The following is a 24,206-nucleotide window of genomic DNA, read 5'->3' on the forward strand; positions in this document are numbered from 1 at the left end:
ATACATTGTATGTATGTAAATTAAGTAAGGTCAGTTTTATTTTATTTTTTCTTTAAGATGTGTTAAACATAATCCTGTTAATTCTTTATAACATCTTTTATTATTTGTAATATATAATTTATAATATAAAATATATTAGGAAAATAATTAAAAAAACTATTAAATATTATGAGTAAGCATTTATTATATAACTGAGTTTTCTCGGATATATACCTGATTGATAATCTTGAATGCATAAATAGTTTTTTGGACCAGCTCCAACTGAAAATGCATTTATACTTGCTATATAAAAAAGGCAGGAATTGACATTTTCAAGAACAAATCTGTTATCTGTTGTATTAATTGTGGTAAAACTTATATTTATATTTACTGAACTTGTCACAGAGATGAAGCGTAGTTGATAAAATCCAGGTATTTCATTATCATTCCAAACATCAGTGGTGTTTTCAAGACTGCTCCAGGTAAAATATATTGAGGAAAGATTAAAAATAGCAGTGAAGTTTTCTGGAGAGCTCTCAGGTGCTAAACAGAAAAATTTAATAAATTAACCTTTTTCCTTTATATATATATATTTTTTACTTACTTTTTATAGCTTCCCATTTCTGGTACTAAAAAATTTTAAAATTACACAAGCAAATAATATTATAATGTTGCAAAGTTTTAGAAACTTTAAAAGTTTTTATAAAACTAGTTAAAGTTTCTCATTTACTTTTTTTAGACAAACAGGTAAATATGCAAGGAGTGCTGCTACATTGACTGACAAATGAGTAGAACGTTTATACAAAAATTTGCATACCACTATTCACAAAAGATATAACCATCTTAATATAATTGCTACAGAAATGTTTAATGATTAATGTTTAACATCGTTTCATTAGTTACTAGGCTTTAAAAGAGCGCGCTCTCAAAAGCCACGCAATCATTTGAGAAAGATCTCTTTAGCCAGATAAAACTTTTATCCTTTTGGAATTTGATTATTAGTTTAGATATATTACATAAAGAATCATACTAAGATAAATAATCATTGTTAAGATCATATTATAATTGAAGTAAGTATATAAAATAGTTATATATACATTTTTATTAGATAAAGTAGATAGGATTTTAATTTTTTAAATTGTTTATATTTTGTTTGTTTTAGTTTTTCTTTTAGCAGTTTTATTTTTATTATTCTATTTTTTAGAAGGAAAATAGGGGTGTGGATGTTATTTAAAGTTATACTAATGTTATTTCCTTAAAATAGTTATTACTACTTTGATATTTCTGTGATACTATTAACTATTTTTGTTCTTTTTTAGAAAATTTAAAAAAATAAATTAAAATTGTGTTAGCGCCAACACTGACATGGCATGTCACATGCTATTGTATATAAAGGTTAAATTTTGTTAGGAGGATTACAGTTCTTATGAAAAAAAAAAAAAGAAGGTAAAAAGTACTTTGAATTTTTTTAAATTTTCTCACATCATTTTTAAAACTTTTGTTTGTACACGCTTATTGTTTGCATATATGCTTTTTTGATATGTATGTGTATGTGGTAATAAGTGCTTTATAGTTGCTTTATCAATGTGTTTTTATAATAATGTAAAGTGTTTTTTTATTGTTTGTGTATGTATTAATATGTGTTTTATAATTGTTTTAAAAATGTGTTTAAATATGTATATAAGGTATATATTTAACCTTATATACATATTTGAACAGATTTATTGTGTTTATAGTTGGTACATATGTTTATATTATGTTGTTTCTGTGTTTTCAAAGTGTTGTCACTTGGTAAATGTGTAGAGCAAGATTTGTCAACTTTGCCAGCCAAGTGATGTACTTATAACAGAGGGTTACATGATAGTGTTTAGTGTCAAACTATTACTGCTTTAGGTCTAGCTATTTTCAAGCCTTTATTATTCTAAAAATACATAATGTATTTTAATAACATTTTGCTTAATGTTGTTACTTATGTTCTGTTATAATAAATGTTATCTTACTTAAGTTATATTATATACATATTATATTAAATTATGGTGTGTATTACTATTAATTATTCTGAAAATACATAATAATGTATTTTAATAACATTTTGCTTAATGTTGTTACTTATGTTCTGTTATATATGAATGTTATCTTGCTTAAGTTATGTTATATGCATATTATATTAACTTATGGTGTGTGCTATAGTTGTGTATTGTTGCTGTGATGTTTTTTTGTTATCTTTTGAGCTGATAGACATTTGGCTTATCTTCATGATGATGTCTATTGTTAAAAATGGTAAATAAGTAATTTTATTAAAAATCACTGCTTTTAATCATTCACTAAAAGCCAATTATTTTGCCATATATACAATTTGTTTTATCTAAATTTGATTTTTTGTCTTTAGCGCTGTTTAATGCATGATTTTGCTATAAATATTTTGGAATCATGATGTTCCAGCATAAATTATTTTGTAAAAGCTAACATGAAATAATAATATTTAACAAGTACTACTCTGGTAAATCACAACAGCTTTTCTCTATAAGGTACATTGATTTTCATTTTTTGTTTGTAATACTTTTCTTATTTAGTTATTTGTTACATTTTTTATTTTAGATTGATCAGATGATGTATTTATGTGGTAATAGAAGAACAAAATATTGTCAAGTTTTGTGAATTTTTTAAAAACGTTAACTAATAATTTTTTTGAAGAAATATTATTTAAGTTTGCAAAAAAGGGTTTACAGCGTTTTTTTTTAATTTTTCTTTGTTATCAGTATGTTTATTATTAGAATTGCAGGTTTTTAATAATTTTTTTAACTATTATTTGCTAAGCTAATTTTTTTCAAACATCTCCTAGCTGATATATATTTTTTTAAAGTCATAAGATTATTGTATAGTTTATTTTAAATGACAGTCTGTTATATATAAAAATTATTTGTGTGTGCTATTTACAGTAGAAAAAAAATTATATAGGAAAGACAGCAATCTTCAGGATTCGTTTAAGATTTTTTGTTACTGCTTTCAATTAAAAGTGAAGTTTAAATGGATGATATTAGGCCAGAAGCAGATATTAGTTTAGAAAATGAAAATGTTAATAGGCATGTTAATCGTCGCAGAAATGAAAGAGATAGGCTTAGGAGAGATGAAATTAACAATCGACAAAATTCTAGAAACACTGCTCGGCAAGCAGCAAATAATTCGAATCGAAATGAGGAGAGCTTCATTAGACAAGTTGAAAATAATTGTCACAGAAATGAAAGAAATAGGCTTAGGCGAAACGAAATTAATAATCTACAAAATGCTAGAAATCCTACTAGATGCAAAAGAATGCATTGTAATGCAAGAAGTAATACTATTCCAGATTATAACTATTTAGGAGAAATGAATTAAATTTGTCAGCATTGTGGTGCTAAGAAATTTCCTGATGAAACACATTTTGTATGTTGCCATAATGGAAAGGTAGTTTTGTTGCAACCTTCATCACTTCCACTAGATTTAGAAGATTTATTCAAAGGAAACTCTGCAGATGAAAATGCTAATCTGAATTTTTTTAAATATATTATAAATTATAATGTCTGTCTTTCTTTTGCGTCATTTGAAGCTAATGTAGTTCAACCCATGAATCATGGGCCGCCATGTTTTAGAATATGTGGTCAAGTTTTTCATTGTATTGGTAATCAAGATGTTCCGCCGACATATTGTCAATTATACATCTATAATCCACTTGCAGCAGTAAATTTTAGAATGCAACAACGTGGTAATGATCTTTGCTTAAATCATTCAATGTTTTGATTGCAAACTCTTATTAGCGAGTTTTGCTCTTGCATTTAAAAACATGGCTGAAGTGGAAGATGAAGAAATTTGTAGAGCAGCTCTAGAAGGTCGCTCAGTGTCGGTTATAAAAATATCTTTACTTAAAGGGCAAGATAGACATCGCTATAATCTCCCTTCACATGAAGTTGCAGTTGTATTTGTTGGTGAAGATGGTGAACCACCTGCTTCCAGGGAAGTTGTTATTAACCCAAGAGGTCATCCTCTTAAAACTATATCAAGTATGTCTGCCAACTTAGATCCTATGGTTTATCCTCTATTTTTTCCAAGAGGTGATGTTGGTTGGCATAATCAATTGGTTCACAACCCTGAACGTGCTACATTAGTTAGAAACCATGTTGGATTATCTCAGTATTACAATTATAAACTTTCAGTTAGACAATTTTTTTCTTCACTCTTTTATGGCAAAAAACTGTTTCAGCAATATACTGTTGATGCGTATATTAAAATAGAAGACTAGCGCCTTGCTTTTGTCAGAAATAACCAAAACAAACTGAGAAGCGAGCAGTATGATGCCTTACACGAACATGTAAACAACCTTGGAAATGATCATATTGTCAGACCAGGACGTGTTGTAGTTTTCCCATCAACTTATGTAGGAAGTCCTAGAGCTTTAAAAGAAAACCAGATCTTTTTATTACTTTCACTTACAACCCAAAATGGCACGAGATAACTTAAAATTTATATCTAGGTCAGACAGCAAATGTTAGACCTGACTTGGTTGCTTGAGTATTTAAACTTAAATTAAATAACCTTCTCAATGACTTTTTTAAGCACAGTGTATTAGAGAAAGTTGTAACATCTCCTAGCTAAAATAAAATATGAACAAATTTGCAAAGTGAAGTAAAATATGAACAAGTGGCAAACCACGCTTTTGAAACTCAAAAACCTGAACATGTTCAAGGGAAAGTTGTTCAGGTTATTATTCAGGTTAATATTTGTACAAATACATATGCAAGGGTTACAACTGTGCCAATATTTTAATAAATGAACAAATTAATCATAAGCCATCCTTTAAATGGAGGGCTCATCCATACCGGGGTGTTGGAAGACACCAAAGAAAAAACAGCAACCAAAAGGTTGTAAATGTCTTCCTATAAGTGAAGATATTTTTAACTTTTTTGTTGCTGATTTTTCTTTGGTGATTTTTTTTTTTATAATTATGTAATTTTTTTTTTTAATTTGTAATTTTTTTAAATAATATATTGTTGTATTTTTGATTTGTTTTTGTCTTTTTTAATTAAAATTTAATTTTTTTTTCACCAATTAAACTTAAATATAGTTAAATTGATTCATTACTCAATCATCATAATATGATGCTACATTCTATTGTTAAAAATAATTAATTGGTAGTTTAATTTATTGAGCTCACTGCTTTTAAAATTTACTATAAGTCAAGACAATATGTTTAGCTATATAAATGCAACTTATTTAGCTCAATTTGATTTTTTTTAAATTTGTTATACACGTGTTTGATTGTAAATTAACTTTTTTTTGTTTGAAACGTATTTGTAATCAATTGCTTAGTTATTTATAATAAATTCATTTAGTTGTGTGTGCATTTAACGTTTTAAAGACAAAATCTTTTTTTAAAGAAACGTGTCAGTAATTAAAAACGTATTGTGTTAAACTTGGTAATGTCTAGGAAAATGGTTCTGCCTTACACTGATATGACCTATGTCAGTTGTAAATTACTTAAATAACGTTAAATAATTGGTAAGTTATTTTACCTCCGCATACTTTTTATTTTAATTTTACAGATGGTTTAATTTTTTAATTTGAAGGCGTTTTTCGAAAAGGCTATTAGTTATGGTTTCGCAACTTTACTTTGTGGAAAACAGCCAATATAAATTAAGTAACAGACTGCCCATAACCCGTATAATGGGTTGATTTCTGCTAGTAACTATAAATAACATATGACTTTAATAGTATATATATAACAGTATTAACTATAAATAATGTTTAAGCTTAAATGTTTAAGCTTAAATGTGCCAAGTTGGTTGATAAGACCAAATACTTTTGATTAGGTTAAAGTCTAGTAATGTATGGTACCGGGTCATCACATTCAACTTTTTTCACTTGAAATTATTAATTGATTGAGTGGGTTGTGCATGCTAAAATTCCAATATTTTTTAAAAACTTTCTCCCATGCCATGCAACTGCTTGATTCAAACATCACATACTTATCAATACCTTTGTTGGAAAATATAATACCAAAATTAAATATAAAATTTAATACAAAAATATCTTGGGAATTAGCTTTTTATTTCCAAATTACTTTCAGCCAGTCTTCTACAGTTCAGCTCATTCTTTTTAGAACTAATTTAACCATTTATGTTGTTCCACAAACAATAACATAAGCTACCCACAATTTAAAACCAATCATCAAAGATAAGTTAAATAACCTTAGTCAAATTAGTTTTACAGTAGAGTAAAAAATCTCCATATTGAACATGGATTTAACAATGAATAAAAGCAAATATCTTATGATTAAAATTGTCTTAGAAGGAATATAAAACAACATCAAAAAGTTGTTTTTTAGAAAACCATAGTTTTTATTTCTTAAAGGAAAAAACTAACAACTATTTGAAAATAGCATAATACTGAAGCATTGAATTCAAAAAATTGTCAAATATATAATAACAATACAATAACAACAATAATAATAATAACAATAATAATAACAATATTAACAATAATAACAATAATAACAATAATAATAATAATAATAACAATAATAATAATAATAATAATAATAAGAGCACACTCAGATACGCAATTTGACATAATAAGATGTAATTAACATAAATGAATACATAATTACAATAACTACATAACTAACTATATTTAAATAAATAAATATATTTAAAAAGTTAAATCAGTTTTTTTTTATTTAACTTTTTAAATATTGCTTTTTTTCACTAATTAATTATGGTAAGAACATACATTAGAAAATCCAAAAAGGAATTGATATAAACTACTTTAGGAGGTTTTGAAAGATGACATCAAATATATAAGGAATAATAATAAAACTCAGGAAACAGCTTCATTGTACAATATTCCTAGGTCTACATTAAAACACTGTATTCTGGCACTTCATTAAAGGATTAACTTTTATGAATAGTACAAGCAGTGTTGAACCGTACTTGTTTATGACTTAATAAATTGAGAAGGTGAACTGTTTACTTTAGAAATTATTCATCATATACCAAACAATTTAGATAGGTACTTATCTAGCATCAAAAAAAATCTAGTTTATAAATATATAAAACTATAATAAAATTATATTATTTACTTTTTATTTAATTCCAGTTCTGAAATTTAGGTTAATTTTTCACTCAATCATTATGTAAGTGTTTTCTTACATCAGCCGCTTAATCAACCCGATTACTATTTATTTACTGAATTACTGATTGATAACTGAATGAAAAACAACTTGTTGCATTTTTTTTCATGGCATTTACATGTTTTCCAACAGGCCCGATTATGAAACCAAGACCCTCATGACCTAGTTGCCCCAGTTTCATGGGATAACTAGGCCAACAGGCTTTATTATTCTTTAAAAAACACTTAAATTGTATTACAAACAAACAAATAATTGCTTCATAAGCAACACTTATATAAATAAAATACTTATTAAAAAATGCGCACTTTCCTCACTAACCTTAACAAACAATAAATTAGTTTAACTAAAGAATTAAGTAGAGAACGAAAAAAACCATAATTTTAATCTTAATCTTTTAAACATAAAAAATATGTAAATGTATAAAAACTTCAATTTTCAATTAAATTGGTCATTCTAAAAACTGTGCAAACTTGGGTTTATAACCCTATGCTATATTTTTAATCTTGGGATTTCAGTATTGTATTTACCTACTCCTGGGTCCAAGTATTGATCTCGAGATTTTAAAAAAAGTATACATATATAATTTACTATAGCATATTTAGATAACAAATTGGTGAAATTTTCCTACCTTAATAGCATAATGTGTTTTAAAAATAAGGAAGAAAAAAACAAAGAATAATTAAAAAAAAAATTGCCGCCCCTTGCCAAACCCTAAGTCTATGTAGTGGCACTCCTTTGTGGTAGCAAGCTATAAGATAGTCTATGCATGTACTGAAGCCGCTAGTAGCAAGCTATTTTAGTGTGACATTAGAGATGCTATTTAAACAAGCTTTCATAGTTGTGTTTGTAAATATATATACATATATATACATATATATATATATATATATATATATATATATATATATATATATATATATATATATATATATATATATATATATATATAAATGTATATATAATATATATATATATATATATATATATATATATATATATATATATATATATATATATATATATATATATATATAAAACCTATATTTGAACCTTACATGGTCAATCAATGGTTTGAAATAAATGATTTATTGATAAATCTTCAAAAAGGTAAAACTGAAGCAATGCTTTTTGGAACCGCAAGAAAATTATTTAAATACCGGTGCTTAAATCTACATATTAAAGAAGTTCAAATAAACAATACCAAAACATATAAATATTTAGGAAATCATCTAGATCCAACCCTTTCACTTAACAACGATTTAAATTTTAAATATAATAAGATCAGTGGGCGTATTAGCTTACTAAATAAAACACAACATCTGCTCAACAATAAACGCTGCTAAATTAATTTATGTCTCAATGATCTTGCCAATTTTTCCTTACTGTGTTTAATCAACTTAAAACACACTACAACCCAATTATACCGCATTAACAGTTTATATAGTACAATAATTTTAGTCAGGTCAGGTTATCCTGCTACTTAATATGTAACCCAGTACAATCTGCTTCATGTCCTGTTGCCTTGTAGGATACGCCTTTTTAGGCAAAGGCTTGGAGGTGTCTACTCCGATATAAAACACCCCCTGGCTTGGGACTCTTGGCTGAGTAAAGGCTAAAGATAGTGTCTCGATAAAAATACTCATCTTGGGCAGATGTTAAATGCATCCTGCTACTGTCTTGTAGAAGGCCTCCTAGGCAAAGACTTAAGGGGTAAACAAATTCTATCTGTTGACCAGCTTCACACCCCTTCTTCATCTATTAGGCTGACGCAGATGTATTTTTAATAATTTGTTTCTAGTTTAGGATATTGAATGCTGGATCTACTTGACTCAATGCATGGGTTTTGCTTGTGTCTCTGTTTTTATGACTAGTCAACTCATTCTATTATCTCCTAATGAGGGTACAGCTCTAAAACTCAGTTTTATAGTTCTGATGCCAGCTGGTAGTCAGGTTTCCCAAACTCTGTGGTAGCTCTCAGAGAGGCTGATTCCATCAACAGCTGAAAAATATCAAAGTATTAACAGTGCCATGTAGCGCATGGATGGTGTCCCTGTTTGTACTTTCGGTGTGCATTGTGGAGGCCACATTTGGAGCCCTTTGTTACGGCTTAGGGTTTATTAGTAGTGATAAGGCAATTGAATGGGCTATTAAACATTGTTCTGAGTACTACCTATGCTTTGAATCAAGTTCTACAATCTAATTTTAAAATGAATAAAGTACCAAAAACTATAAAACAAAAAAAACCATCATCATCACCAAGTTCTCTAAACCTATCATTCACAAATATTCGTGGTCTTCGAAGTAACTTTTCTTCTGTTGAGTCTTATCTCTTGCAAAGTTCACCAGACCTACTTGCTTTTTGTGAGATTAATTTGAGTTCAGCTGTTTCATCTTGCGATCTTAGTGTTGATGGTTATCTTCCTTTAACTTGCAATGACTCCAATGTCACATGCTTGGCCTGGGCATTTACATTCGTAAGAATTCACCCATTTGTTGTGAAACTAGGTTTGAATCCTTCATCTCAAGACTGCACTCTTTTTGATGTTATTTCTGATCATATTGACCAAGCCCTCTCTCTTTATCCATCAGCTAATATAGTTGTTATCGGTGACTTTAATGCTGAACTGAATGACCACTCTGAATGGCTTGGCTCTAGTGTCAGTGACTTTGCAGGTTTTAAAGCCCACAATTTTTGCCTTTCACAAACCCTAACTCAAATAGTCAACTTTTCAACTCGCTTTCCTGACAACCCGAATCATTTGCCTTCTCTACTCGACTTATGTCTTGTTTCTGATCCTAGTCAATGCTCAGTTTCTCCACATTCACCCTTAGGCACTTCTGATCACAGTTTGATCTCTCTAAAACTAATATCTCATTTTTCTTCATCACCTGAATCCCCTATTTATCATACCTCTTACAACTACAGTAAAGCTGACTGGGATTCTTTCTGTTATATTTTTCGCGATGACTCTTGGGTAGAAATCTTTTGTCTTTTTGTCAACAAATGCGCATCTTACATAACTTCGTGGATTCAGGGTAGCATGGATTCTTTTGTTCCCTCTCGACGATTCCAGGTCAAGCCTCACTCTCCTCCATGGTTTTCCTCACACTGTGCTGCTGTGATTGCCAATTGAAACCGTTACTTCCATATTTATCAGCAAAACAATTCTCCAGAAAACAGACGTCTGTTTTTTACTGCTAGAAACAATTGTAAAAAGGTTTTGTCTAACCCCAAAGCCCGCTATTCTCAGGTAATGAAATCTCGTATCTCATCTCAAAAATTAGGCTCTCGTGACTTCTGGAGAATCTTTAATGGTATCAATAATAAGGGCAAATCTTTAATTCCACCTCTCTTGTATGGTTTAGACTTTGTCACCTCACCTAAAGACAAAGCTGAATTGTTTTCTAAAAACTTTTCATCAATATCATATCTTGATTCCACTAGTTGCATTCTACCTGATATTGCCAACAAACAGGTTGATTCATGGCTTGACATTCGTATCACTCCACTTTCTGTATCTTAAGTAATTTCCTGCCTAGACTCTTCTACAGCTTGTGGCCCGGACAACATACCTGTTATAGAGAAGTGTTCTCTGGAGCTGTCGTCTATACTCTCAAAACTATTTAACAAGTGCTTATCAGAGTCTTGTTTTCCAGCCTGCTGGAAAGTGGCATCCGTTATCCCTATCTTCAAAAATTCTGGAAAGCGATCTGATTTGTCTAACTACCGTCCCATTAGTCTTCTTCCTATCATAAGCAAGGTTTTTGAATCTTTAATTAACAAACGCTTAATTTCTCATCTTAAATCTAATAACTTACTTTCTGACCATCAATATGGATTTCGATCTTTTCGTTCTACAGCTGGTTTGCTAACAGTAATAACTGATAGGTTTTATCATGCATTAGATAAAGGTGGAGAGGTTGAGGCCATCGCTCTTGACATTTCAAAATTGTTATCACAATAATTTAGATCTTCCTATATAACTTTTACTTCTAATCTTTCTTGGAAACCATATATCAAATCATTTTCAAAATTAGCATCTGATAAGGTTCCATCTCTTTATCGATATCGCCACTTTCTTACTTCGGATTTTATTCTCTATCTCTGTAAATCTCAAATCCGGCTTTGTATCGAATACTGTTGCCATATCTGGAGTGGATCTTTTAACGATGCCCTTTCTCTTTTAGACAAGATGCAAAAATGCAATGTAAACATAGTTGGACCTGCTCTTGCAGCCAACCTCCAACCATTATCACATCGTCGTAATGTTGCTTCTCTTTCTCTTTTCTACAAATACTATAATGGGCACTGCTCTAAAGAGCTAGTGTCTCTTGGGTCATCTACTAAAAGTCATTCTCGTGTTACTCGTCATTCAATTAAGTCTCATCCTTTTTCTGTGACTGCTCCTAAGTGCTCCAAAAACGCTTATTCATCTAGTTTTTTTCCTCGAACATCAGCTCTTTGAAATTTGCTTTCTTCATCTTGTTTTCCTGATTCATATAATTTGCAATCCTTTAAGTTGTCTGTCAATCGTTATCTTGCTCTACAATCTCCATTTTTTCTCTTTCAGTAACTTCCAACTTTAATTAGTGGCTGCTTGCAGCCTTGTTGGAAGCGAAGATGTTTAAAAAATATATATATATTGTAGTTAAAATATATATATTTATATATATATATATATATTTTAAAAATGCGGTGGCGATTAAACTAAAAAGTATTTACACCCAATTTAAACACCCACAAAGTGAACGTTCTACCACAACCCCAAATTATTGGAAATTAACAAAAGAAGAATAAATAATAAAAAAAATATATATATATATATATATATACCAAAATTAAAAATGTTTTTTTCTAAAATAATAATATGTAAAAAAGCAACTAATATATTAGTATTTATATTCATTAAATATTTATATTCATTTATATTCATTAAATTCATGCATTAGAATAAAATTCCTCTACACACGCACACACACATATATAGTAGTAAATATACATATTATAAATATATATCTGCTACTGTAACACATTTTTAAAATTACTGACTTGTTTTTTGGAATGAAAAAAACAATCATTTGAAATATTTGTTATTCAAGCATAATTATTTAAGCCTACCGAATGGTGACAATTTTGCAATGATGTAATTTGGATTTCCACAACCTGCTTTATTACAAGCCGCTACACTTATGTTGTGAATGCTTACAGCTTTTAAATTTGTCAAACCAAACTCAAGCATAAAAGTATTTAACTGTTCAAAACAATAGCATAAACCTATTGTACCATTAGCATACAGTTGTCTTCTACAAATTATATAACTAGTGATTATTCCACGACTATTCTCTAGAGGAATTGAATTCCAACTCACTCTGACTGTTGTTCTATTCCATGTGTAAGTAGAAATATTTGATGGTGCATCAGGTACTAAAAATGTTTTGGAAAATATTATAATATAAAACAATATTAAATAATATAAAATTATGTAAAAGTTCTCTATAGTTCAATTAAATGAGAAGCATATAACACTGCTAAAAGATCTCATAAGATATGCACAAATTAAAGGCATGAATCTTGCTAATCTTCCACATAAACAGAACAAAGTTATTTCTTCATGCAGACAATAAAGCAATATTCTTTTTTCCTGATTCAGCACATTCAATAAAGTGGATGTTTGGGTCAATCAAATTTTTAAATAAGAAGATGTTTTTGGTTGCAGTTATGGCAAATCAAAACACAGTTTTATTAGTTAAACGTATTAAGTTAATGATATCATGTTCTCAGGGAACACAAAATGTTTAAGAAAACAGTTTATAAAGCTTAAAAAACTTCTCTAACAAACTGCAAACTATGTTACCTTAAGAATAAAGAAACAAAAACACTACTATGTCCTCCACAGTTATGTTTCACATAAGCCAAACAATTATAAGGCTTTTTTAAGCATCTCTTGGAATTATGTGTTAATGAGGAAACATTAAAGAAACATTTTCAATTTGGGATAACTAAGGTTCAAAATACTCTAAATTTAAAATACTTCTAGATAAAACTAAATAATTTGTTTCTAATTTTTTCAAATACTAGTAACAGTTTATAAGATTATTTTTTATATTTTAAAAAATAATCTAATAAACCTATATAAATCATAATAAATCAAAATATATATTTCTTTTAAATAACACGGATGTTAAAAAAACACTAGCAAACTCTGCATAATTTAGTTTACAACTTTATTTATTTAGCTATCTTAAAATATACAACTGATTTTAATCATATGGAAAATCAATACATTTATGCATAATATTTATGCATAAGTATTTATATATTCTGACATGTGTATAAACCAAATTAGGGTATTTTGGAATAAATATTTTTGAAATGCATTATGGTTTAAGGTGTATTGAATTTATTTAATTTTTTAATTTATTGTAAATAATAAAATTTGATTAAAATAACTTTAAAAAATAAAAACAAATTCTGAAATAAAATAAAATTTTTAATAAATTTTATTTTTAAAAAATAAGCCTCTTTAAAGAACTTTATTCAAAAGTCATTAAAGTTAACACACTCATAAAGATAAAATATTTTCTTGAAGAAAAATAACAAATGTTTTTGAAAGCTGCTACAATTAAATAACTTTGAACTTTACTAATGTTTTCATATTATTGAAACTCTTTTAAGATAAGTAACAAATCACTGCTTATGATTTTTTATATAAAATATTAATAAATACTATCTGTTCTGACCCCTAAAATATGAGTCTTTGTTAGTTTATTCCACACTGCCTTTTTCTATACTTTTTCTTTATATGTATATCCTAGATTTCCGGATCCAGAAAATACAGGTCTTTACTAAACCTACCACTTCTATACTTGTCTATTCAACACCAATCATTTCTATACCTACTATTTGTTTACTTGAATATTTTTACACAAAATAATTCATTTTGAATAATTGCTTTAAGAGCAAAAAAATTAACATGCACACCTTTTCTGCATACCTAGAGATTATAAGAGATTTATAATTAGGTTTGCTTTTTTCCTAAACGCATACCATTGATAGCTCAGTGGTTTAGTGCGCTGTCATCAGTGTTGTTTAGGGGGATTAAAGACCTCCCCTAATAAATTTTAAATATTTTTTAATCTTGCTATATTTATAGCAAAATTTTTTATTATAGTATATATCTATAACAACTTTAGCAATATTTATAGCAAAAAAATAATAGTATGTCAAAAAAGTTTTCTAATTGTTAAAATAAAATTCAAAAGTTTTCTCATTTTTATAGATTTATTATACACGATTGTTTCATATACTGCCTGCAAACTCAACATATGCTAAAGATATTTACACTTACAGATGTATGTACACAATGCTATACAAATGGCAGAACTAAGAAAATCTTAGACCATTAAAAAACTTATTATATAAACCATAAAAAAAAAAACTATAGACTATAAAATGCTAAAGGATTGTCCATAAATTAGGCAACACCTAATTTATTTTAAAAAAAGGAGATCTTAAGTTCTTTTAGGAGGTGATTTTCGTTAAACTTAATGAGCAATTTTGATTTTTTCTTTAACTTACGACTTTGCGAGGGAAAATTCTGATCTGTTTTGTTGTGTTTATTAGTGAAATTCAGTGTTGCATAACTTTTGGACGATTCGTAACAAAAAGTTAAGCTGAAGTTTATGGACAATCTGTGAAAGTAATGATCCGTAAAGTTTATGGACGATCCGTAACAAAAGCCAAAAAATAATAGAGTATACAATTTTGATGGTTATCTAAATTCTTTTGTTGTTGCGCACTCGGATTAGAATGTTTAATGGGGGCATGGTAAAATAGCTGTAAAACACTAAATCTCCTTATTATATCAATATTAAATAATTTTAACTTTTAATTATTTTTAAAAATAATAAATTTAATAAAATGGTTTATTTTAACATGAAATTAGAGTTTTCAATTATGTTCTTATTAAAAACATACTTTTTCAATCTCCATATTGTTTTAAAAAAAAGTTGCGGTCACGGTGTGGCAAGTTTAATTCATCAGCTTGCTTTTTTTAAATTTTTGTTATTCAAAATGCTAAAACAAAATAACTTTATAGTTCTATAGATTTTACATTCTATATATAAACATGCTGTATGCTCATTTTCCTTTCGCGAAATCCAGTTAGTTGTAAAAAAAACTTAAAATGTAAAACTAAAATAACATAAGTATCTCAATCATGACACAAATGCAACAGATTTTCACTCATATTTTATGGTGTTTTTTAGAATTTTTAGCTAATTCAAAAAACTTTTTATTTGTTAAAGTGTATAATATCGTTACATATGTTTGTATCTAATCTCTATATAACTTTACAAGTATATTGTATTTTTAAAATTCTTAAAAAAATTAAAATAAATAAAGGTACTGGTGGTAGGACTCGAACCATGGCTTTTTTGTTTAAAACCTCTGCGCACTAACCACTCGGCCACACTGGTACATTGATTTACGAACTTCTAAAACTATATAATAATTTTTTTTAATGGAAATAAATGCTATAGATCAAAATTAAGGAGAGGTTGACGCAATGCAGTTTTCAAGTGAAAGTAAAACTGTAAAACTTGATATATGTTTTAGAATGTTTTAACATACATAATTTGAAGTTACATATGTTAGCTATTTGCATACACTTTTGTTCACATTTTCTTATAAAACAAAGCTACTATAACTCTTTCTTGCCATTACCTCGGTTGCAATGTCTGCCAAGAGTTCTGTGTCAAACACACTTAAAAGGACACTACTACTACTACTACTACTACTACTACTACTACTACTACTACTACTACTACTACTACTACTACTACTACTATTAAGTTCAGCATTATTATATAGATTATACAAAGTCTTTTTTACTTATACATTAATGTATTTTATAATAAATGTTGTTCTTTAAAATTAAAATTTTTTTTCTTTCAATTTTATAAGCAACAACTTAAACAACGATTGTTTCTTTAATGAATTTTTTATAAGAATAATTAAAGTTAATATACCATAAAAGATAAAAATATTTGTTGCAAAAACAAATATTTACTTCATTTACTTCATTTACTTAACAAAGCATTTTAAAGTTAAATATTTTTCCTTTATTGTGTATTACTTTCTAAGAATAAATTTTTAAAAATGTATGTAAACAAAATATCAAATGATCTTAAAAAGAATTAGTTTTTTTTTTTAAAGTGTATTTATTTATTAGTTTGTATTTATATGGTAACTTACAATTTTTAAATTTGTAAAAAAAAACACTACAATTTAAATCAAATGTTTGTATTTATCAAACAATCAATAGAAGTAAGTTGTTAGTTTATTTAAAAGGGATTTCTTAATATTATAAAAACATTAGTAAAGATAAAAGATTTGCAGTTTATTATTCTAAACGTAATTAAATACATAATTTAAATAACCTTAGCATTTAAGTTTTATGAGTTTTATTTTAGTTTTTTTTTTTTAATTTTTTAATTTTTTTTTGTGTTTTGGTTTTGGTCAAGTTCTTTCTAAAGTTCTTCCTGTGAAAAACTTAGTGAAGTTGGTTTAGATTCTCATAAAGAGTTATGCCAAAATGGGATGCAGAATGGCACTCAATATCAATATCCTCAATGGTCATTTTAATAAATTTAACAATATTGGAGTTTACTCAGAGGAGCATGATTGGTCCTTACATCAAGATATATTGAAATTTGAATATTATTATCAAAGTAAATGAAAACATGACGGGTACTATATTTTAGGGCTACTTTGTGAAAGTGATTTATAGTTGTGCAAATCTTGAAAATCTACTCCTTTCTGAAGCTTTTTGAATGATTTTTTACTCTGTCTATTCAAAATGCAGTTGTTATTTTTTAAAAAAACAAATTAACAAAAGTATAACAAATTTTTATTTTTCCTCAATACATATGAATTTTCTTTGCACTGTAATCATTTAATTTTTTGCTCGATATAGTCATTTTTCCACATTCTTTAGACATAATTAATTGAAGTAAAACACTTTGATTCCAAGGAAAAAAAATTGTGTTTCAAATAAACATTTTTTAACTAAAATCTTATTGTAGGACTTGCTTAGAAATATCTTAAGTTTATATATCATGTGAAATGATGAATATATAGTGTATGAAATATATAAAAGAATAATGATTATACAACAAAAAAATGCACATAACAAGATAAAAGTATAATAAAACAATAAACAATAAATTTTAAAAAACAAATAAACAAAAAAAACCTTGAAAACATTCACTCATATTGTTATTGATAATGTAGTGCCAAGTAAAATTCTCCCATCTTCCATATAAAGGATTGCACCATTCACATGTGTTATTTTGAGGTGTGCATGCAAGATTCCCTGAAATTGTTAAAAAAAGTACAAATAACAAACTAAAATATATCATTATTAAACGAGCATAATAAATTCATTATAAAGAATAAAAGGATATTTCTAATATACTTTAGTACTGAAATAGTCATTTGAGCTTCAATACTTTTTGAACAGCTACAAAAGAACATTTATCTTGACAAAGAAAAAAAAAAAATTTTCTTTTTATCTGATAAACTTTCTGAATTAATGTTAGCATTTCAAATAATAATTTAAGCAAAATATGTTAGGACAATGCTGAATTGAATCTGCTAAAGGAGGTCTATATGCTTGTGTGTAGTGTTAAAATGTGTGTATTAATATTATTGTTCTATTATTGTTGTTAATAATAATAATGATAATAATAATAACAATAATAATAATAATAATAACAATAATAACAATAATGATAATAATAATAATAATAACAATAATAATAATAGTAATAATAATATTATTATTATGGTTATTATTATTATCCTTATTATTATTCTATTATTAATAATTTTAATAGTTACCTGCCGATAGATACTTAACTAGAAAGGAGTTAGTCTATGGAACAACAGTTAACAAATAACTATTACGCCATTAAAATAAAATTACATAATATTAAAACTATGATGTTCTTTTACTTAAAAGTTAACTAAAGTTAAAGAAACTTTAAATCTAAGAACATAAAACTTTCAAAAGGATTTTTTCATGAGTTTTAATTTTTTTCCTGACATTTCATTTATTGCATATGTTTTCCTAGTCAAGAAAATTGTTCATAAAAATAGTCGACTTTTTTTATGAAATTTTTTTTTCTTTTTTTAAAGCAGAATTTATCCCATTTTTAATTAAAAACGAGAGTCATCTTGTCTTTATATTAACTACAAACAAAACAAAAAATCACTAAAAAAAACTGCAGTAAATATGCAGTAAATGTAAGTATTTAAGTCACAAAATCCAAATAAAGTTACACCAGCAAGCAAAGCTACAAACCATGTTATTTTTAATATAAGCTCAATAATCATCATTTTTGCAAAAATCATTATTTTAAATAATTAGTTTTGGAGATTCTTCTTATGATCTATTTGTAGAAACATGCTTTTCAAATGCTTTAAGCCAGCTTGTATCTGATAATACACAACATAACAACCTTTTAGATCTAATACTAATCAACAACTACAAAAATGTATTTAATATAGAAACTATTTATACTTTATATTTATACTATTATAGGCAAATCATTTTCAAATAATTTGCATAATATTAAGTATAATATAGGGTAATTCCATGTCAAATGACCCAGAAATTTTTAAAAATGTTACCCTATATCTCAGATTTTGTTGATTTTTATACAGTTGAAAGTACTTAGTAAAATAAGTTATCCTTGAAAAATTTTAGCAACTGGCTCCAAGAAGATTCTGAAATATAACCATTTTAGTTTTAACAGGTGTGGGCCAGGCCCGTCTTGTCCCCTTAGAATTGTAACGTTTACTTAGAAGTTTCAAGTTACATAACTTTGAAAAAATTTAATCTTTTTACTTAAAAATTTATAACTGCCTATTTTCAAGGGTGGCGAATCCAATGAAATATTAATATAAATAAGTACCTGTATTCATCAATTTAAAAAACTTAGGCAATCTTTTATATACCTGATTATGATGCTCAAGAAACCTATATGGCTTTGATAATATCAATAAAAAAATATGTTACACATCATTCCATATTTATTAATCTTTTAAAAAATATAAAGATTTTGATCTGCAAGTATATGGATTTCCATACATGGATCGTTATCCATATATGAAAATCCATATATGGGCATGGTCCCCACTTTTTGTACCTGAATATTGCAACTGATTTTTTACCTTTCAGACAAGGTGGAACTCTAAAACTTTTGGCATTTCTGTAGCGTTGATGAAGGTGCATGTTAAAGTTGTTTTCAGGGCCCAAGATACTAGGATGGGCTGGGTCATGGGCCCCACTTTTTTGTAGCGGAATCTTGTGATTTTTTACTACTTTTCAGACAAACTAGAGCCCTGAAAATTTCAGCATATGTGTAGTCCTGATGAAAGTGTGTTAAAATTGTTTCCAGGGCAGATGACCAGAGGATCCATAAGGTGGGACACTGGCAGCCATGCTCCACTTTTCTAAATAACAAATTTTTTATAACTTTGAAAATATTGTCTTCAAAATGTTTTTTAGGTTTATGTTTGTTCTATTCCATTTTTGATCATTCAGTGTATTCAGTGATCTTTTTTAAATGTTTTAAGAAAGTAAAAATGTTTATAAGATTTTTATTTGCAAGTGTATGGATTAAAAGCAGTCATCCATCTAAAATAATGATTTAATAGAATTTTACATTGTATAATTTTAAAATTTTTGAATTGAAAAGAAAACAAACAGAAGAACATTTATCTGTCAGACAGCAACAATTGAAGAATACAAATTGATGGTATCAGAGGCAATAAACAAATTAACAGTTCATTCCTACATTTGCAAAATGTCAAACAAGATAGCTGAGGCAACAAAAAAAAAAGTTGGCAAAAGACTGTTGTATCGTTTTAAGTGATTTTCCAGAAAACTACATTTCTGTGATTCTAGTTAAAATTTAAAGTTACAATTGGTGCCAAAGTCAATGCGTATTACACACCGTTGCCCTTTTTTTATTAAACAAAAATGACCAGCTTAAAGAAAAGTCATTTTATTATATGTCAGAAGATAATGAGCAATTGGTTTTGTGTATGAAGTTCAGACACAAGTAGTTAATTGTTTAAAAAAAACTATCCTAATATTTCAAAGATTCTTTATTCAGGTGACTGTGCTGCACAGTATAAAAACCAAAATAACCTTTAAGATATTTGTATCCATGATGATTTTGACATTGATGCATAGTGGACATTTTTTGCTTCAATGGTAATGTCATCGTAAGTCACCATGTGATGGTATTGGTGACACTGTAAAACAATTATCTGCAAATAAAAATGTCTACAAAAGCCCATAAATGACCAGATATTGAATTGTAACAAAATGTTTGACTACTGTACAAATAATATTAAAGGGATTATTTTTTGATAGACTGATAGAATTGAGTAGAATAATTCCTGGAACTAGGAGTTATCATCAATTTAACCCAGAATCTATAGATACTATTACCTTTAAACAAAGAAGTGAAGATTTTAATATAACAGGCATGTTTCTTTTTCTAGTTTTCAAAGTATTCAACCTAATCAGCAAATTAACATCAATACATTGAAATTTGTCGAATACTGTGTGTTCTGTGTAATACAACTATGTATTCTGTGTACACTTAACTATGTATTCTGTGTACAACTATGTGTACAACTCAACTATGTATTCTGTGTACACTCAACTATGTATTCTGTGTAAATATGATACATTTCATTGAATTGGTATGATAAATGAAACTGATAATATTGAGCAAGATGTTATTGTAACATTTATGCACACGCACAGTACTTTTAATAAACTTTTACGACCATCTAGAGCAGATGAGTGTTGGCTTCCAATTACCAACACAGTTTGTATTATTGATACACCTGTAACAACTGGCTGTATGTATTTTTTGTCTGCTGATGCATCTAAGCAAATTTTAACATTTGACACTTTATATTTTTGTATTTTATTTTGTAAATATTTAAATAAAATGGAACAAGTACAAACCAAAAAACTTTTTGAAGACAATATTTCCAAAGTTATTTTTATTTTATTGAAAACGCAAAAAAAAAAAATTTTTTTTTGAGAAAATAAGTGGGGCATGGGCCCAGTGCCGCGGACTATGGACCCTCTTGTTATTTGCCCTAAAAACATTTTTAAAACGCGTTCATCAGCACTACACAAATTCTGAAAGTTTCAGAGCTACAGTCTGTCTCAAGTTGTCACAAGATTCCATTTAGATAATTCTAAATTCAGTAAAAACCAACCAAATATAATTTTCAAAAAGCTGACTACAAGAAATACACACAGACTTACTTAATGTAAATTGGTATATGTTAGCCAAACATAATCAAGAAAAGTTGATTATTCTGGCAAATTATCTGTAATTATTTGAACTAATTTATTTCATTAAATGTTCCAGAACTTTGCAATAGAAAAAACAATATTCAACCTTTAGCCATTCAAAAATTAGTCTCCAAAAAACATATTCTCTATAGAGATTACAAAAGAACCAGTAATGCATTCAAGTCAAATACAAGGTTTTTTCTCATTTACACAATCCAGAAATAAATAATGTATTATCAGTAAGAAAGATAGATTAGTTAATAAAGCTAATATTGCCCAGTTTTATTCTTTTGTAAAGGCAAAGTTCAAATGCTGTAATTCTATTGCACCGCTACTCTGACTTTATAGTTTTCTTAGTACTGATGATAGTGAAAAATCGCATCTTTGTTTTTGTTCAGATAATGGTATTGCACCTGCCCTAGATTTGCAGAAAAACTCAAATTCTTTAAATATTGTAATATTTTCTTACAATTCTATTGAGTCAACTCTTCAAAAGCTGTCATCAAAGTCTTCCAAATTACCTGATAGATACCCAACAATATTTTAAAAATCAATTGCAAATGTCATTGCTATTGTTTTCTACTCTGTTTGAATTGACTATGTTAAAAAATGTCATACCTGCTATCTGGAAAATTGCTATAGAAAGCCCCTCATCTTATTAATAGTATCTTTAAGAAAGGAAACCCATCTTTAACCACAAACTAAAGATTTATTTCTATGACATACATTGTTTTAAAGTTATGTAGTCAATTATTGTAGAATGTTTTACAACTTACTTATGAATAAACTAATTTCTGTTCATCAATGCAACTTTTTAAAGCGTAAATCCACTTGTACACAGATGCTAGCAACATTAAACAAAAGGACCACTGATGCCAATAACAATATTGATATTGTCTATATAGACTTTAAGAAAGCCTTTGATTTTGTAACTCACTCTAAATCACTCTAAATAACTGCATTTTTATGATTAATTACAAATTGCTAAACTGGATTACAAACTTTTTAACAAATCTTTCTCAATGTGCTTGTGTAATTAACTCAAATTTAAACAAAATTCTTGTGAAGAGTGAAATATCTCAGAGGACTGTCTTAGGTCCCATCTTATTTTTCGTTTTTGTAAACAATGTAACCTCATTTATCAATGGTGGTTGTGGCATCAAGTTGTTTGTGGACGACAACAAGCTGTATTAAATAAGAGACAATGGAATCAACACACGCCTTAAGTATTTAACAGTCAATACCTTGGCAAGGTGCGTGACGAAAAAAATTCAGAATGGTCAAATATTTAGCAACTTAAAATAGTAACCAAAAAAATGTTTTCATCTACGCTATGGCAACTGTCCTTTACCATTACATTCACACTCAATGAACATTGGTACAATTATTGAATCTATTAAAAATATTCAAGATATTGGTATAATTTTGTTTTTGGATATGAAGTTTTCCAATCACTGTTCTTTTATTGCAGACGAGGCACATTCTTGTACTTACTTGTAAAATCTTTTTTCAGTAACAATACCGATCTTTTAATGAGCCAACAAAGTTTTAACTTGACCTATATTAGAATCTTACACCTCAGTATGGAATCCTTACCTTTTAAAAGATATACACCGGATAGAAAAAGCTCAGAAATGTTTCAATAGAATTTTCTGTAAAAGATGTTGTATTCCTTTGAGTATTCAACTCAACACCTTCAATCTTGAAGTTCTCTAATGCTGTAGAATAAAATTTGACGTTAAAATGACATACAAAAATATACATAATCTTGTCAATCTACCTTTTACTAAGTTTTTTACATTTGCACTTTCTCACTACTCTACAAGATATCATACCCAAAAACTTATTTCATGTAAAAATGTTTTTTTTGTGTTACATAAGAGTAATTTTGGTATTACCTGTACCTTCTGTATTTTTTTTCTTAAAATGCCAAATAAATCAGATCGTATAATATTTTTGTGAAAATGAACCATTATTTTTGTAAAAATAAATTATTTAATAATAATAATTATCTAATAAATTCATGTTTGCACTTGATTACAGCATGAGATTTTAGTAAAATTTTGCTCTCTGAAAAGTAAATACAAAATCTCTAAAAACTGTTTAATGGTGCTGTTTTTAGAGTTAATGAGATGGCATATTTGATATCCCATAACTAAAGAAGAAAGCTATTTGAAAAGCTGAAAAAAAAAGGCTGAAAGACAAAGCTAAGAGAAAGGTTTACTCAGAGGCTAAAGGAGAAAAATTTATTCAGTTTTTAAAGTTTTTTACTCAGTTTTTTTTACGGTTTTTAAAGTAATAAGTTTATGCATCAGAAAATATTTTTTGTTTTTGTTTTTAAAATATATCTGACACGCACACAAAAATATATCTGACACGCACACAAAAATATATCTGATACACACACAAAAAGAATTTAAAAAAAGATTATTATCATTAGAATCAAAGCTTCTAACCAAAAAATTTTGTTTTAACTTAAATAATAAATAAACTTAAATAATAAAAATCATAAAAATATATATATATATATAAGCTAGTACAGTTTTTTTTAAACATGATAAGAATTCCAGACTTATGTGTATTATAAACATGATAAGAATTCCAGACTTATGTGTATTATAAACATGATAAGAATTCCAGACTTATGTGTATTATAAACATGATAAGAATTC

The 24,206-nt window shown here is 27.5% G+C and overlaps 1 protein-coding gene across 1 annotated transcript in view; it reads right to left on the reverse strand.

Moving 5' to 3' along the window:
* LOC100199700 (uncharacterized) overlaps positions 1–24,206 on the reverse strand; it is a 202,000-nt gene that overhangs the window by 59,604 nt on the left and 118,190 nt on the right. The window contains exons 19-21 of the mRNA XM_065813582.1: positions 17,398–17,517; positions 12,261–12,566; positions 214–522 (exon numbers count right to left, since the gene is read on the reverse strand). Of these exons, the coding sequence (XP_065669654.1) occupies positions 214–522; positions 12,261–12,566; positions 17,398–17,517 (735 nt within the window). The remainder of the gene's footprint in view (positions 1–213; positions 523–12,260; positions 12,567–17,397; positions 17,518–24,206) is intronic.

Source organism: Hydra vulgaris, chromosome 12 (assembly GCF_038396675.1).
Source record: "Hydra vulgaris chromosome 12, alternate assembly HydraT2T_AEP".
Classification (NCBI taxonomy): Eukaryota; Metazoa; Cnidaria; class Hydrozoa; order Anthoathecata; family Hydridae; genus Hydra; species Hydra vulgaris.